The sequence below is a fragment of the Agelaius tricolor genome, unplaced genomic scaffold (genome assembly GCF_023055355.1).
Source record: "Agelaius tricolor isolate 1412-34295 unplaced genomic scaffold, bAgeTri1.0.p SCAF_17, whole genome shotgun sequence".
In the NCBI taxonomy this organism is placed as follows: domain Eukaryota; kingdom Metazoa; phylum Chordata; class Aves; order Passeriformes; family Icteridae; genus Agelaius; species Agelaius tricolor.
This window is the reverse complement of record NW_027269277.1, coordinates 4,982,774-4,998,685: the sequence shown is the minus strand read 5'-3', so window position 1 is coordinate 4,998,685 and position 15,912 is coordinate 4,982,774. Positions and strand designations below refer to the sequence as shown.

Genomic DNA, 15,912 nt, shown 5'->3' with positions numbered 1-15,912 from the left:
CATTGTGTGAAATATGCTCGTTTTGCATCTGCCACTCTGTAATTTCATTTGGGGCCTCTTTGTTTGCTTTGTGTCCCCACACAAGAGCCACCGACCCCTATTCACTGTCCCTGTGCTGCTGCACCAGGGAATACAAATCCCGCATCCTTTTCCCCCCTGTCTGTCAATTCTTTGCAAGACAAAAAGGGTAATTTATTTAATTGTTGCTGATATAATGTCCTAAAAGTCTCCTTTCCCCTCCAACAGTTAATTACACTTGTTAATTATTTTAATTATTCCCAGGGTAATGCTGTAGGTATAGAATAGCATAGGAGTAAACACGGAGTGGGGAAGTCAGAGTTTACTTCAAGATCTCTGTTGATAACCAGGCTGTAACCACATGGGTGGTGAAACCACAGCAGGGAATGTTTGGCCTGGATTTGGAACTTTCTGTTGGAAGGATTTATAGGAAGAGAAGGCAGATCCTGCAGGATTGCCTTCAGATGAGGCCCAGAGAGGCAACTCCAGCCTTTCTCTCCTGGCAGAGCCGGCACAAAATGGAACCGTGACTTGGGGAAGTACTTCTGGTCAGCACGTCCGTGATGGTGGATTTATATGAAGGAAGAAACCAAACCAAGCAAAATTCCAGCCTGCTGGAAAGCTGAGTCTCAGCCTGAGGCTTAGGAGCAGCCCACCTCCAACTCCAGCCCTGTTCCGAGGGGAGCGGCGGCCCCGGATCCATGAAACAGCAAAACTCGTTTGTGGTCCCACAGAGCAGCCTCTGCCAGCGCCCCTGGAGCCAGGGTGAAACCCGAGAGCTGCCGCAATCCAAACCTTCTCCACGGCTCCTTTTATCTTCCTGGGGGGAAAACAAACAGCGCAGAAGCTGGAGCTTTGTGACTGGGTTTTGCACATCTGGTTTGAGCTCCAAGAAATGCACTTCCACCCCCTCCCCGAATTGTTCATGTTAAACAAACAAAACCCCAGCGATTTTGTGAGATTTTGGCTCTGGGATAACTTTGGAGCAACTTTTACTGAGAATCCCAGGCTTGTGCTGCACTTCATCCCCAGTGGAAGCAGCACACCTCACTCACTGGGAGGGAGGCACTTCCAAAGGGGAACAGCCGTGCCCTGGAACCCCCTTACTGGGAATGCTGCTGGGAGTGGGAGGGGAGAGTGGTCTTGACCACTCTGTTTAGGTTTCAATCCAGCATTTTTCCCTGTGTAATTTATGCTTCCTCTCCCCCTTTTAAGAACGTCTGGAATTGTTTAAGATGTGTCCAATTGTATTAAGTTCCCTTTGAGAGTTTTATGGTGTCAATTGGATTCCTGCTCTTAGGAACAGAGCTTTCCAATTTGCTGGTTTTCCCTTTTCTATCACATCAGCACCAACTTCCTTTCAGTGCTTTCAGGTGTTATCTCAGCCTGAAGTTCACACTAACCCCTGGACATCACTTCCATTTGACACTGTTCCAGTGATTCCCTGGTTGGTGCTGCAGGAGGAAGGGAGTGCCATTCCTCTGGGGTCCTGTCCCACCGGCTCCTCTTCCAGCAGAGGTGGATAAATCAGGGCAGATCATGGAATCATGGAATCATGGAATCATGGAATCATGGAATCACAGAGTGGTTTGGGTGGGAAGGGACCTTAGAGCCCATCTCATTCCCTGCCATGGGCAGGGACACCTTGCACGAGACCAGAGTGCTCCAAGCCGGTCCAGCCTGGCCTTGGACACTTCCAGGGACGGGGCAGCCACAGCTTCTCTGAAAACAGATGAAAGGTGTGGGTGAAGGGGTTAGGAGCAGTTCTGATCCTCTCCCCATCCCCTCCTTGACTCACCCTAGCCCAATCCCAATCACGCCCCTTCCAAAGCAGGGGACAATTGCCACACGAGTCACAGTGACATCCGTTCCCTCGTCCATGCTCACTTGTGACCACCTCCAGCTCCTCCGGGCACTGGGACAGTCTGGAAGCCACGTTGATATTGTTCTCTCAAAGGACAGAGCTCCTCGAAAGCCGCCCAGCGCCGGCCCGGGGTGTTCCCAGCTCCTGGAGCCCATCCAGGGCATCGAGTTTCAGAGCGGGGGCTCCCGGCAGCTGCACGGGAAAGGAGCAGCACCACTGAGACAGTCAGAGGGAGGAGCCATCGTTGCCATTGCCGAGATTCAATTTTCTTCCTCCTTCATCAGATTAACACCAGTGTTACTCCATTAACTGCCAGGGAGCTGCTTTTGATCTGAAAATCAGACCTAAATGTCACAGAATCCCAGACTGGTTTGGGTTGGAAGAGACCTCAAATATCCTCTGGTTCTGTCCCCTGCCATGGGCAGGGACACCTCCCACTCTCCCAGATTGATCCTAGCCCCATTCAGCCTGGCCTTGGACACTTCTAGGGATCCAGGAGCAGCCACAGCTTCTCTGGGCCCCCTGTGCCAGGGCCTCCCCACCCTCATGGGGAAGCATTTCTTCCCAATATCCAAACTAAATCTATCCTCCTTCATCTTAAAGCCCTTTCCCTTTGTCCTGTCCCTCCATCCCTTGTTCAAAGGCCCTTTCCAGCTCTCCTAGAGCCTCTTCAGGTACTGGAAGGGGGCTCTAAGTTCTCCCCAGAGTTTTTGTTCTCCAGGTGAACAGGTGAACACCCTCAGCTCTCCCAGCCTGGCTCCAGAGCAGAGGGGTTTTCTTTTTTTTGGTTTTTTTTTTTTTTTGTGTGTACAGTCCCTTCACTCAAAGGAGCACAGGTAAATGTGGGATGAACCTGCAAAACCCTTTCTTTTATGTGCTTGGAGGGGTTGTTTTATTTTATTTTCCCCATTTCCCCTTTTTTTTTTGACATCCCAAGGACCTCACTGTGTTTGCCATTCTCTTGCTTGCTGAGGCAGCAGTGCCTTTTCCCTCTGTGCTGCTCCAGCACGTTGCTGATGGTGGAGACCAGGATGAAGTCTGGAGGTGCCTCCTGTGACTTCCTGTCCCTCCCAGGACAGTGACCAGCGTTTTCAAAGTGGTTTTCAGTGGGTTTATTGTTCTGAGCAAACAAAAGCAAATGCTTGCCCAGTTCTGTTGAAGATCCCGTGAGGACACTGTGTGAGGACACTCTGCTGCTCTGGGAGCCTGCACCAAAAGCTGGATCATGGAATTACAGGAACATTTAGGTTGGAAAAGCCCTCCAAGCCCATTGAGTCCAACTGTTCCCCCAGCACTGACAAGGCCACCACTGGCCATGTCCCCAAGTGCCACATCCACAGTTAAATCCCCCCAGGGAGGTGACTCCAGCCTGTGCTGGGGTTGGAAAACCCTTTTTTCCCTAATATCCAACCTAAACCTTGTCTGGTGCACCCTGAGGCTGTCTCCTCTCACCCTGACCAGCTGCCTGCACACCTCACCATGGCAGGGTGTTGCCAACACTGCTCAAATCTCTTCCCATGACATCACCTCAGAACCATCACTACCTTCACACTCATGAATCTCTTCACCTTTGCATCTTCAGGATCCCCAGTTGTTTTGATGAATAATGATAACCAGATCCACACCAGATCCAGATCTGTGGATCTTTCCTAACCAGCATCAGACCCAGTAATACCTGGAACACAGGGAACAGCCAAGAACCCTGGGGAAGGTACTTTCCCCACAAATTCCAAATAAACCTGAAAGTTTGAAACTTCTCCTTTTCAGACAAAATAAGCCAAGCTTGGGAGCTGCCATGGAGCTGGCTTTGGATTCAGTGTCTAGACACCAGGAGAGCCGTGGAGGAGGGTTTGGCATAAACCAGACAATCCATTCAGTTGTGCAACTCTCTCAATACCCCGTGGCTCCGAAAAGTTATGAATTTGAGCAAAATGTTCTTGGGCAATTTTCTGTACTTATTTGAAAGAGGAATTTGATTAGAACAATAGTTATAGAATTAAGAACAACTCCCACCCTGGCACTCAAAAAAGAAATAACCAAAACCAAACACTCAGTTGTATGCTCTGTATAACAACCTCTGGACTCAGATGGAGAGACACGACTTGGGATCAGAGTGACCTCATTCCAAAGGGTGTTTGTACCTTGGCAGATGGATGGATCCTGTGCTAAGGAAATATCAACTGTACTCAGTGCCTGCTGCTTAAATCACAGTGCTTGAGACACTCAGTGACTGGAGGCTGGAGCCAAAGGGAGATGGTCCCACAGCACCAGGGCTGGGAAGGGGCTCCACCTTCCTGCAGGATTGGATTCCTGTTCAAAGCCCTTTAGAAAAACCACTGGGGTAGGAAATAACAAAAATCTAAAATATTTCCAATATGCATTCTCTCCCTCGACCAGGTCCATTGGGATTTCTCACTGACTGCTGGCTAAACTCATGGAATCATGGAATCCTGGAATGATTTGGGTGGGAAGGGAACTTAAGAGATCATCAAATCCACCCCCTGCTATGGGCAGGGACACCTTCCCCTATCCCAGGTTGCTCCAAGCCCTGTCCAGCCTGGCCTTGGACACTGCAGGGATCCAGGGGCAGCCACAGCTTCTCTGGGCACCCTGTGCCAGGGCCTCACCAGCCCACAGGGAAGAATTCCTTCCCAATATCCCATCTAACCCTGACTTCTGTTTGAAATCATTTCCCCTTGTCCTGTCACTATGTGCCTCTATAAAAGGTCCCTCTCCCTCCTTCTTACAGGCTCCCTTAGGCACTGGAAGGGGCTCCAAGGTCTCCAGAGCCTACTCATTTCCAGGCTGAACATCCCAGCTCTCCCAGCCTGTCTTTGTGGAATAGAAATTTGGTGAATCATTCTTAGATGTCAGTCAGGATGACATTTGAACTATTGCTGGACCATGTTCCAGCTGGGATGTTCAGTCTCCCTGGTTTTACCCACATCTCAGGACACTTCCACCAGGCACAGGGAATCCAGTTACTGCTCCATCAGTTCTCACTGGAGGAGAGACCAGAGCATGGCCCAAACTCTCTGCTGGATTAAGGGAGTACAGTGCCAAGGAAAAGGCCCCTCAGAACTCCCTCAGCTTCACTGCTCAGGAGGCTGGAGCCCAGTTAACCCCGAGTGTTTGTACAGAACAGGGGGAGCAGCAGGAATAACAATCCCCGGTGCCTCAGGCCTGGAACATGAAATCCACATTTAGACATCCCCTAGTGGCGCTGGGGGACTCATCCTGAACCCCACTGCATCCAAGACACTCCCACTGAGGTGCTCTTTGGGGTTTGGACACAAAATACTTGAGCTCTTGGAATTTCCCATTGCTGGGTGAGAGAAGGTTTCTGCATTGCAGACATTTTTCTTCTTATTAAATATATCCTGTAGATATATCCTGGATGTGAAGAGACTTTCTATAAAAGCAAGTTTTAGCAGGAGTTGATAAAGTTGCACAAAAAAGCTGTAACAACAGAACTGGGACTTAACCCCAGGTCACTGCTCTGTCCAGTTCTGCCCCAGCATGAGGAGGCCTGGATTAATGGGAAGTCACAGAACTGAGGCAGAGGGGGCTTCAGCCCCAGCCAAAAGCCCAAAGCTCTCCAGTCCAGTTCCATGGGCTCTCCCTCTCCCACTGCAGCTCTCCTGGAATTCAGGACCTTGCCAGCAGCACAAGCAACAAACCACAATCAGCTTTTGAGGAGTCTTTTTTATTAAGATAAATCCAGCAAAATTCCTAACAGTGGGTACATACAACCAACCTGCCCTTTTTGAAAAGAAATGTTTGTATTTCATTTAAAAACAGGATTACACTTTTATTTATTTATTTTTCTTTTTTTTTTTTTTCAAAACTGACAAAATAAAATTACATTTGGGAAACAACAGATTTCCAGCTCTTAGGTTTTTTCATGAAAATAGCTCACCTTCTTTATAAAAGCAACCCACAGAACCACTGGAATGTTTCACACGGTTATTTGTTTTGAGACCTCCCCACTTTAAGAAACCATACAACACATACAAGGGAAAAATTAAAATCTGAAGTCTGTAAGCATGACTTACACAAAAAGGGACACACTGACAGAAGTCAAAAGCTACCACCACTTATTCTTTCCATGTACCATACAAACTATTACAATCACAAAATTTAAAAACAATGACTTTTTTTTTGTTGTTTTGTTTTGTTTGTTAGGGATTTAATTCCCAAGTAACCGAGATGAAGATGTTCCATAATTAAATTCATGCTAAAAAAACCTGCATTTATAAAATAGTTGATAAAAATATTCCTCTCTGTTAACAATACAGCATGGAGGTACGGATACCAAATGATGGAGATATAGGGCAGGGTTAACATTACTCGGACTTGGCTTCCTTATCATCAGATGCTTCAGCAGCTGGTGCCTAGAAAAGGGGTTGGGAAGAATAGAAATATTATTGGTAATGCTAATTGGACAAAAAGAGACCAGTTTGTTAACACAGGCATGGACAAGGCTTGGTGTGGACAGACAGGAATGCACAGAAAATATCAATATTAACAATGGGCTGGTAATTCTTAAAATAAAAACACAGGAGTATTAATTAGTGAGATAATTTTGGAGTAAGTGCCTGCAGAGAGGTAGAGGTTTGGAATGTATTTTAATTAGGATCAATGATATATTAGAAGTTCAAGCCCCCATGACGGGGAATCATTTCTCACCTTTCTCTGTAAAAATGTGCTTTTACTTTCCAAGTCAAACCTGCAAAGCCCCCTCAAAGCCCCTCTGAAGCACATCAGCCATGCAGTGCTCTAACCAAGCAGCTCCTGATCTTGTTTTAGAGATGAAAGAATAAAGGACCCTTGGCTGGATGGTGACACTCAACCCATGAAGAGACACCAGTGTCAGTGACAGAACACAAGGGCAAAGAGAGCCCTGAGCAAACACTGCTTGACTACCAGCAAGGACTCTGCTGGGACAATCCCTCAGCAGCTGATGGAGCCTGCAGCTGGACCCAGCAAAAGGCAGCTGAGGTAAGGAGCTGCCACAGCCAGGACCTGTGAGAAGAGGCTGCAGATAAGAGGCAAGAGCAAGTCCACTTTGCAAATCTCTTGTTGAATTGTTCTGAGCCAAATAATTGTTTTAAAGAATTGTGTAGAACTCAAAACCAGATTTCTGGCCCAGCACCAACCCGTGCTGAGCAGCAGAGGAGCCCAGCAGTGCAGAGGGGATGTGCAGAGTCAGCTCAGGGCTGGAGGGTGGTGATGTCCCTGGGCTCCACTGGTCCCCAAATCCTGGGCACTGCTGAGCCAGCCCTGAGAGGGAGCAGGGCCAGCAGACAGCAGCTGTGGAAGGGCCCCAGCACAGGGCAGCAAGGAGCTGAAGGAGCAGTCCATTCCTGCAGGCTCTCCCTGGCAGCTGCCCTGGGCAGGTACCACAGCTGCTCTGTGCTCACAGTGTGGCAGTGACCCCCACCCTCTGGAGCCCAGCAGAGCCCCTGCAGCTGTGCTTCCAGCACATCTGGCTCTGTTCCCAGCTTTAGTGGAGCTAAAGTACCTCATTAGTTTTGGTATCTCCATTTTCAGAGTGGTTTTCTTCTTTAGCATCCTCTTGTTTAGTTTCCTCTTTGCCTTTGGCTCCTTTCTTCCCTTTTGTTGCTGCCTTTTTCTCCTCCTTTTTATCATTTGCTGCTTTTTCTTTCTGTTAGGAAAGCAGACAGTAATATATTGAATTGTGATTTCCACCTTGTACATCAGCATGTTCTCAACTCCAAAACTCTCTGCAGAACCTCCTCCCACCCCCAAACTTCCTATTGACCAAGGTGAGATTGAAGTTTCACAGGAGAAATGTTTTCCTTCTGTCTGTCCTGAATGTGCTACAGGGAAGTGCAGAATATAAAAGCAGCCATGGCTGGGGTTAAATGAATTCTCATTTTAAATAGGCATTCAATTAAATTAGCTAAAAAATGTTGGACTGGCCTGTACTTCTGCCCTGCTGCTGAAATGCAGCCTCAGAAGAAAACCAACATGTGCAAACACCAGAATACTTCAGATGTGCTGTTAATGCCTATTTAGAAAACTGTAACAAAGCTGTAGGCAAAGGACTTTCCCCCTTCCCTGCCAGAAATATTCCTTGTGATAATAAACTATTTCCATGCCAGAAAAACTGGGGACTCAGCAGCATCACTTTGCTAACCACAAGAGAGCTGCATTTATTATTTAAGTGCAGTTTCTTATATGTGGATCAGGCTAAATCAAAACAAAACCCAAAACCTGATGCTTCTGTAGTAATAACTTTCCATAGGCAAGGTCAGATCCTGACCCAAATACCTGACCCTCATTAGTTTCACTTCCAAAGATGTGCCTCTTGCTGCCAATAAGCAACAGCACTGGCTCAGCCCCTTGCTTGATTAACCTACTTCCCACAGAGGAACAGAAACCCTGCAAGATCTGCTCACAGCTGAATGAGGATAAATGGAAATTACTGCATACACATTTATCTGCTCAGGAGATTTGTCTCAGTGACTACAAGTTACTAAAAGGTTACAAAAAGTTTATTTTCTTATTTCAATCCCTCTGTTATTAATGCACACAGTTAATTCACTTTAAAAATGAGCCGATAAGGGCAAACTCAAGAGTGTTAAGGGGTAAAGTCAGATTCTTCAATTAAAAATTCACCAAATTAACAGCAAATCCTCCAATAATGCAGAAAATTTAAGGTGGGGTCAGTACATTCAGTGAGTGAGGGTCTCTTTCTTCTCTAACCTTTCACTCCTCAGTCTGAGGGATTTCTGAAAACTCTCCTACAGTGTGATGTCAGGAGTCCCTGTCTTGGGAATACCCAATATCCTGGTGCTGTTTGGCAGTGAGAATTACAATTGTACTATGGCACTGCTTATCTGTTCCCTTTTCCCACCAAAAAACACCACAACAAAATATTAACAGAGCTAAAACCAATTCTCTGTGCTGGAAAAGTGGAGGAGAACCCAAGGAAATGGACTTCCATGGCTGAAGTGACTGGAGAGAAAGGGTCCCACAGGACACAACAGGTCCTCAGCTACAGCATTGTGTTCATTTTCCTCAGTAATTTTGCTCTAGAGATGGCAACAACAGCTCAAAGTTCAGGTCCTGCATTTTAGAAGTGACAAAACTCCTTTGCCAGCTCCATGTTTTTCAAAATGGCAAAGTTTACTGGGTGAAATCTATTGTGACACACGGAAACCATTCCAAGATCCTGAAGGATGACAAGGAAAGCTCTTGGAGCAGACACAAATTAAAAATGCCTCCACAATTCTTACTCCAGCACCCTTTGCACAGGTGTTGATGCAGTTTGGGGAGCTCTGGAGAGCCAAAACCACAGCTCAGGTGTCCTGGCTTCAAACAGCACCTCAGGAGCAGGAGGACCAACCCTTCAAAAGTCTGTCTGGGGGAAATTCCCAAGGCACAGCTCCCAGGGGATCCCTGCATGATCCCAAAGGGAGACCACAGCACCCAGCTGTGCACTGGGGGCCCAAAGCTTTGTCAGTCCCCTACAGACCTTAACTCCTGCACCCCATTCCTCCAACTTGTCACATTCAGTTAAGGCAGCTTTAGTGTTTAAACCCTGCAATATTTCCATGAAAATAAATAAGGAAACTTGGGAAAAACCCCAAATACAAGAACGTGGATCATCCAGTGCTGGCCTGTGTGCCACCAGCAGCTGGCTGTGCTCTGCCTGGGGCACCAGCCACTAGAGGGAAGTGCAACCCAGAGTGGCCAGTGCTGCACCCAGCCAGGAACGTGGCCTAGGATGCAGCTGCAGCCAAGATGGAACGGGAAAAGCTCGCTCCGCACAGCACTGAGATACAGAGCTGAGCCCACAATGACATGAGGGGCTCTCTCTCTTTCCCACAGAATCTCTGCTGCTCCATACAGAGGATGTGGAAGGAAACAGTTCCCTCACCTGGAGGTCTGCTGGGCCATAGGCAATTGCAAATTCCTTTTCAAAGCAAAAGGAAAAAGCTCCTGGTTCCCAGCTCATCATCTCCCTCTGTAACCAAAGTGTCTCTTCCCCCTGTGCTTTGCCCCTCTCATTATCCCAAACCACAAGGAAAATGTGGTTTTAAGCTGATGGGATCAGGTTAAAAACAGTCACTGAAGTTTTGTTGCTGGAGTGTTCATGTTGATTGTTTTTTGATTTTTTTTTTTTATATTTTTAGCTGCAAAATCCTAAATGTTTACAGAAAAATCTAACAAGAAGGCACTGCAAACTGATGGCTGGGAAGGCTGGTAAGAAGGGGATGGAAAGAGATCCCTCATGGATTGCAGAACTGCCCCCTTTGAAATTTCAAACTGTTGCTCCAAACTAAAAAAGAGCTTTAAATAGTTTATTTTTAAATTATACTGTCAGACATGCCAATGTTTTTGACATATCCCAAAATATCCAGCTGAAGGGGTCTCTAGAACTCTGAGTGATTAAAATGTGATAAACTGATAACTGCCGAGAGGGCCTCAGAATGGAAATGTAGTAAGAAACTGTAATTAAAAGCACAATTTTCAATGCCTCCTCTAATTGAGTCTCTGATCTCTACTCCAGGCATCATTTTCCCTACAATGCATTATATGAAACTTCAGAATGGCCTTGTAAAGCAGCAGCAAAGCCTCACCACAAGGGATTTCAAATCTGCTCAGTTTACCACATTCCTTCAGTAGAAATTGGATAAAATTATGTCTTTCTCATTCTTTTAGCTCACATAATTCCATCTTAAAACTTTCAAGATAATTATGAATAAGCAAAGTGGTTAATTGTGGGGGGGTTTATCCCTGTAAATACCTCAAGAAGGAAAATATCACTTCAGCTCAGGACCCTTACCTTAGGTGCTGCCTTTTTGGGCTTTGGCTCCGGTTTGGGTGGAGCAGGTTTCTGCAAAAAACACAAGAAACAAGTCAGATGAATACCAGAAATAAATACTTATTTTTATGAGCATTATCTTGGTAGCTTTTGAAAATTATTTGTTGGCCCTGCAAAAAATCAATGGGCAAATTACCAGGCTAAGGAGAGAGCAGGTGATTTACAGAGCCATGAGCATTTGTATGGAGAAGTCCTACAGGGAACAAATCCATCCTGAAATCAATATTCCTTAACTCTGGATACTTGTGTCCAGATGGAATGTGCACTAACACAGACCTTGTATCTCACGTGAGAAGCCTGGGATGTGGGGATGTTCAGGGAACAGAAACATGGAATGGGAATTTTAAATATTACAATACTCTAAGTGTGCCTTTTCCAATTCTGGGGGAAAAACCCCAATTGTTTATTTTTACCTGTCCCCATCCCAAGTGATAAAATATTAAAAGATAACTACAGATACTCACAGCAGATAGTCTGGCTGACCTTCTCTTTGGCTGCAGAAGGAAAGATATGTCAGTAAAATTCAGAGAGCACCTAAAGTACAGCTTTCTCCTAACTGCCACCCAAAATAACATGGCATCATGAAGCCCCACAGAAATCCTAGGATTTATGAAATTATGGGCATTATGATGACTCCCCATCTCTGGGAGTGTCCAAGGCCAGGCTGGATGGGGCTTGGAGCACCCTGGGATGGTGGAAGGTGTCCCTGCCCAGAGGATATATGAGGTCTCTTCCAGCCCAATGCTGTGATTCCATGATCCCTGTACACACAGCTCAGGGTATTCTATCATTTCCCAGAAGTGCACCTTTGCCACCACTTTACTCTGCTGACGTGGTAAGGGATGAACGTTCTGTACTTGCAGGAGTTGTGACGCTAAAAGGGACACGTCCCCACTGGAACCTGTCCCTGACCTCAGCCCAGGGGAGCTGCTGGACCCCCCGCACCACCTCGGGGGGCCACCCGCCACCTCAGAGGACAGTGATGGCCCCGAGCACCCCAAAACCAGGCACAGGCCACCCCCAGGGGCTGAACCCCTCATGAGCTGCGTGGGCTTCCTCATTTCTGCAGAACCCCACGGGAATTCGTGGAGTGGGGACCACACACAACTCCTACCTCCTCCTTTGCCTCGCCTTCAGCTGGAGCCTGTAAAGAAAGCGAGACACTGAGATGAGAAGGCAGCACTGTCCCCTGTGACTCCACCTGAGCCCTGAGGGGAACCGGGGGGGCTCACAGGGCCCCCCAACACCACCCGCAGCAATGGCGGCCTCCCCCCATCCCCGCCGCCTCACGGACTACAACTCCCACAATGCGCCGCGGCCGCCGCCGCTACGTCATCACATCGAGTTCGAAAAGTTCCCGCCAATTTCCCCTCACACAACAAGGTCGCCGCGGGCCCCGCAAGGACAATGAGGGACAACCGGGAACGCGGCGATCGCGCCCGCCCGAAGCGTTTCCACTGGGTCCGGGCCCCCACCGGCCCCGTCCGGGGCCGTGAGGCGCCTGGACCGGGTCGAAACCCCTCGGGCGAGCTCCTCGGTGATTGAGGGGCGACCGCGTCTCCGCCCCGCCCCCCCAGCCCGCGCTGTGAAGGGAGAGGGGGGCGCCCCATATTCCCGCTGCCCCAAAGTTCCCGACTACGGCGATAAATCCCTTTTCCCCGCTTTCCTTGAAGGCCAGTTTCAAATTCTGCGCCGCCTAATGGCCCCAAATTACCATTGCACAACCATCTGGTATGACAAGAAGTGGGAGGCAAAAAAAAAAAAAAGGAGAACAAAGGCAAACGCAGGAGAAAGAGGCGACGTTTAAAGGCGAATCCAGCCGGGAATGGCGCGATGGGGATTAAAACGCTGGCGGAGGTGGGTGGGGGGGCCTGGGGGGGTCGTGGCGCAGGTTTTGGGGGGGTTTTGCTGCCCCGCGTTCTCCACAGGGGCAGCACAGCACTATGGCTGTTTGTAATCCAGCATGGAGACACTGCTGCTCCAGCCTTCTCCTCCTTCCCAAACAAAACAGCCCGAAAGTGAACTCGCCGCGCTGCCCTGCCCGCCCCGAGCCCTCTCCCTCCGCTCCCCGCTCCGCTCTAGGACATACACCAAAAATTAAAAATGCAAAAAAAGAGAAACCAACCAAAAAACCCAAAAAACTCCACACACACACGCGCGCGCGCGCTAAATTTTTTTTTTTTACAGCTAAATTTCCGCGATTGCCGCTTTAATCTCTCCCCCTTCGCTCCCCATCTGCCTTCCCTCGTTTTTGAATTATTTTTTTTTCGTACTTACCTTTCTTTTGGGCATAGTTGCACCTTAATAGTTGATTGCAAAACCTAATAGAGATAAGATATCGAAAAATAAATGGAAGCGGCGAAAAACTGTTCCGACCGTCCTGCAAAAAAAAAAAAAAAAAAAAGAAAAAAATAGACAGGAAAAAAACCCCAAAAATAAAAAGGAAGATGTTTAAGGGACCAAGAGTTAATTGCGGCAGAAACTGAACAAAAAAAAAAAAATCCCCCCCTCTTTATTGCAAACAGTAAAATACACCAACACGCAACCAAACTGCATGAATGGGGAGCGCGAGATGGGCCCGGCCGCTGACTGACGGCCGCAACGACCAATGGGAGCGCGGGGAGCGGCGCGGGGGCGGGGCGTGGGTGGGGCCGTCGTAGCGCGAGCGCCGCGCGCTTTCCGCGTGTGCGCGGCCCGGAGCGCGGCCCCGGCGCCGCCGCCTCCGCCCGCCCGCCGCGGGGCCCCGCGCCGCCCGCCGCCCCCGGGGCCCTGCCGTCCGCCGGCCGCCCCACAAACTTCCCCCAAAGTTCCCGCAGACCGCAGGACCACAACATGGCCGCCTCGGCCCCGCGGCCTGCGAGAGCCGCCTCCCGGCCCTGCGGTACCTGTTGGAAAGGGCCGTGGCCCGCCCGTGGCCTCGGCCCGCGGAGGGAGGGGGCTGCGGCCTTTGTCCGGCCCGGCCCCGAGCGGGGTGAGCGGGCGGTTTAAGCGCCCCGGGATTGTCCGAGCACTTGGGGCTCTGGCCGGCCTCTTGGGGTCTTGCACCTCGGCTGACGCTGGTGAGGTTGGCCCCGGAGCGGGGCCTGCGAGCCTGAGGTTGTTCACAAGGTGAAGTCTCAGATTTCGGCGTGGATTAAGGAAAATCAGCTCTCGTGTCCATCATAGCTGCAATGTCTGGCAGTGCCTCCACCACCTATTTTGTGTATTTCCAAAGGGAAAGCACAAGGTGTATTAATACCACCTTCAGGACTTTGCACTAAGACTTGAAGCAGCAGCTGCTGCTCTGATGTGTCACAATTCCTGCCCAAAGCCAGGATAACCCTTTCTAAAACCTACATTAAACTCGATTCTGCCATCTTCCTAGAAAGCCACTTCCAGCACCCAACTGGCTTTAACCCCCCAAAGTTTTCCCCAGCATCTAACCTGTACTTTGGTTGTAAATTTCAGCTTCTTTGTGCCATGCCCAGCAGATCCAAAGAACGATTACTGAGCATCAAATTCCAATAACATTTTACAGACTGTGCCATTTCACATAATATTATCATTTTCTCCCTAAAACTTTATTTTTATAGACTAAACAAATTCTTGTAGGCCCCATGATCTCATAGGCCATATTTTCTAAACCTTTTGTCATTCTTAGGCTCCTCTGGACTCCACATTCCTGCCCAGGTCTGTATCCAGTAATCAGGTTAATTAGGTAACAGATCTGAGCGTGGCATTTGCAGAGTCAGCAACAGCATCACCATGTTGATTCAGACTCCTCCTGATCCCCTGTAATCCCCGGATCCCTTTCAGTGCTGCTCCCTGAACAGCTGTTCCCCCGTTCTTGACAAATTCATGGTGACTTTTTGATTTGTCACTTTTTACGTCACCTCCCTCTCCAAGGGCCGGGATGTCAATAGTTTATTATCTTCCTGCACTTTGCAGTTAAGCTGAGCAATTTTCCGTCCACGGAGCCACCCCTCTCCCCCTTCTTCCAGTCAATGTTGATCCATCAATGCCATGATTATTTTGTTAAAACACACCAATTATTTAAGGATGGCTCTGACTGGCCTCCTGAATCATGGGAAATGCATTTTCCAGCCTCAGTGTAAACACGTAACCACATGCAATCACACCTCCTCCGAGTTCTCCTGCGTTAATCAAGATTTTAAATAGTGTTCCAGTAGTTTTGTCCATTTTCTGAATTAAACAGGCCTGAAACACATTTCAAGAGCTCTTGGTCTCTGAGCTCTCCATTACCAGCAAGGTTTGTGCTTGACTTCCCTCAGGAGGTTTCTCCTGTCTCCCTGCAGTTACTCTTTCATCCTTTCTATATTATGGGAGAAGTTTTTGTGGAAGAGAAACAGGAATTTATTGAAGGGTCTGTGAACATCTTCTGAACAACTTGCACTAACAACAGTTTCGATCAAAATGTGCAAGCACAGATTTAAATCCACAACTGAGTTTTGCATTATATTTGCTCTGCCTTCTTTTTCACCTTTACATTTTCTCAAACACTTTTATTTAAAAAAAGAAAATTCATTAAACCAAACTGACCTAAATAATGACCAGTGAGAAGATTGTTTCCTTGTAAAGAGACAAGATAAGCTGCTATGTGAGATGCTGCTGTGCTGCAAGTATAAATGGCTGTAACTATGCAGGAAATTACAGACCTAGTTGCAGCCAAGAGAATAACTTTATTCTGTAGCAACAGTTTGTAACATCTGATTTTTTTTTTATGTTTTTGCCCAAACTGGCATTTTTATTCAGTACAAAATCCCCTAAAACTGAATTTATGAACCATCTCGAATCAAAGCAACTAATCAGAAATTAATCTCCTTTTTGTGTGCCACTGTTTCAATTAGCAAAATTCTATGCTAAAATGTGAATTCTCCTTCTATAAGGAGTCACTGACTCCAGAGGTAAAACCATCCAGTCTGCAGACAGAAACATGGGCCTACATCAAACCAGAAGTGACCAGCACAGGACGGTCAGTCTGAACAGCTCACACTGAACTTGGAGAGTGATGCTCAAATGCTGAGGAATGGTCTGAAAATTGGCAATGTCCTGCAGAGGAAGAGGGCCTGCTCCTGCTAGCAGAGATCTGCAGTACTTCAGGAATGTTTTCCTGGACCACCTTCTCGAGCTGAAGTAGATCAGGAATTCCTGAATAAAGGCAGAACAGACCTGA

The 15,912-nt window shown here is 47.9% G+C and overlaps 1 protein-coding gene and 2 long non-coding RNA genes across 4 annotated transcripts in view; 2 read left to right on the top strand and 1 right to left on the bottom strand.

Annotated features, from left to right (window-relative positions):
* The window catches only part of LOC139597173 (uncharacterized), a 24,455-nt gene extending 13,943 nt beyond the window's left edge, over positions 1-10,512 (top strand). Inside the window, exons 6-7 of one of the 2 annotated variants that reach the window (XR_011681540.1) lie at positions 6,692-6,883; positions 10,048-10,512. This is a non-coding gene — a long non-coding RNA (uncharacterized lncRNA). Of the gene's footprint in view, positions 1-6,691; positions 7,601-10,047 lie in introns of those variants that run through there. The other variant, XR_011681538.1, reaches the window with a different exon arrangement.
* Positions 5,568-13,331, bottom strand: HMGN5 (high mobility group nucleosome binding domain 5). The gene is made up of 7 exons (XM_071442200.1): positions 13,279-13,331; positions 13,017-13,060; positions 11,854-11,883; positions 11,204-11,233; positions 10,701-10,751; positions 7,407-7,550; positions 5,568-6,276 (listed from the first exon to the last, which is right to left on the bottom strand). The coding sequence occupies exons 2-7, from the start codon at positions 13,029-13,031 to the stop codon at positions 6,229-6,231; spliced, it is 318 nt and encodes a 105-aa protein (XP_071298301.1). The 5' UTR covers positions 13,032-13,060; positions 13,279-13,331; the 3' UTR covers positions 5,568-6,228.
* On the top strand, positions 12,388-15,912 carry LOC139597175 (uncharacterized). Its single transcript, XR_011681542.1, has 2 exons — positions 12,388-12,596; positions 15,626-15,912. It is a non-coding gene; the product is annotated as an uncharacterized lncRNA (long non-coding RNA).

What these genes read in the sequence shown, in the direction of transcription:
- HMGN5 (XM_071442200.1), bottom strand. An exon ending in GGTCAGCCAGACTATCTGCT is followed by an intron (nt 10,752 to 11,203) that starts GTGAGTATCTGT and finishes TGTTTTTTGCAG; the next exon opens with AAACCTGCTCCACCCAAACC. An exon ending in GAGATACCAAAACTAATGAG is followed by an intron (nt 6,277 to 7,406) that starts GTACTTTAGCTC and finishes CCCCTTTTCTAG; the next exon opens with GCACCAGCTGCTGAAGCATC.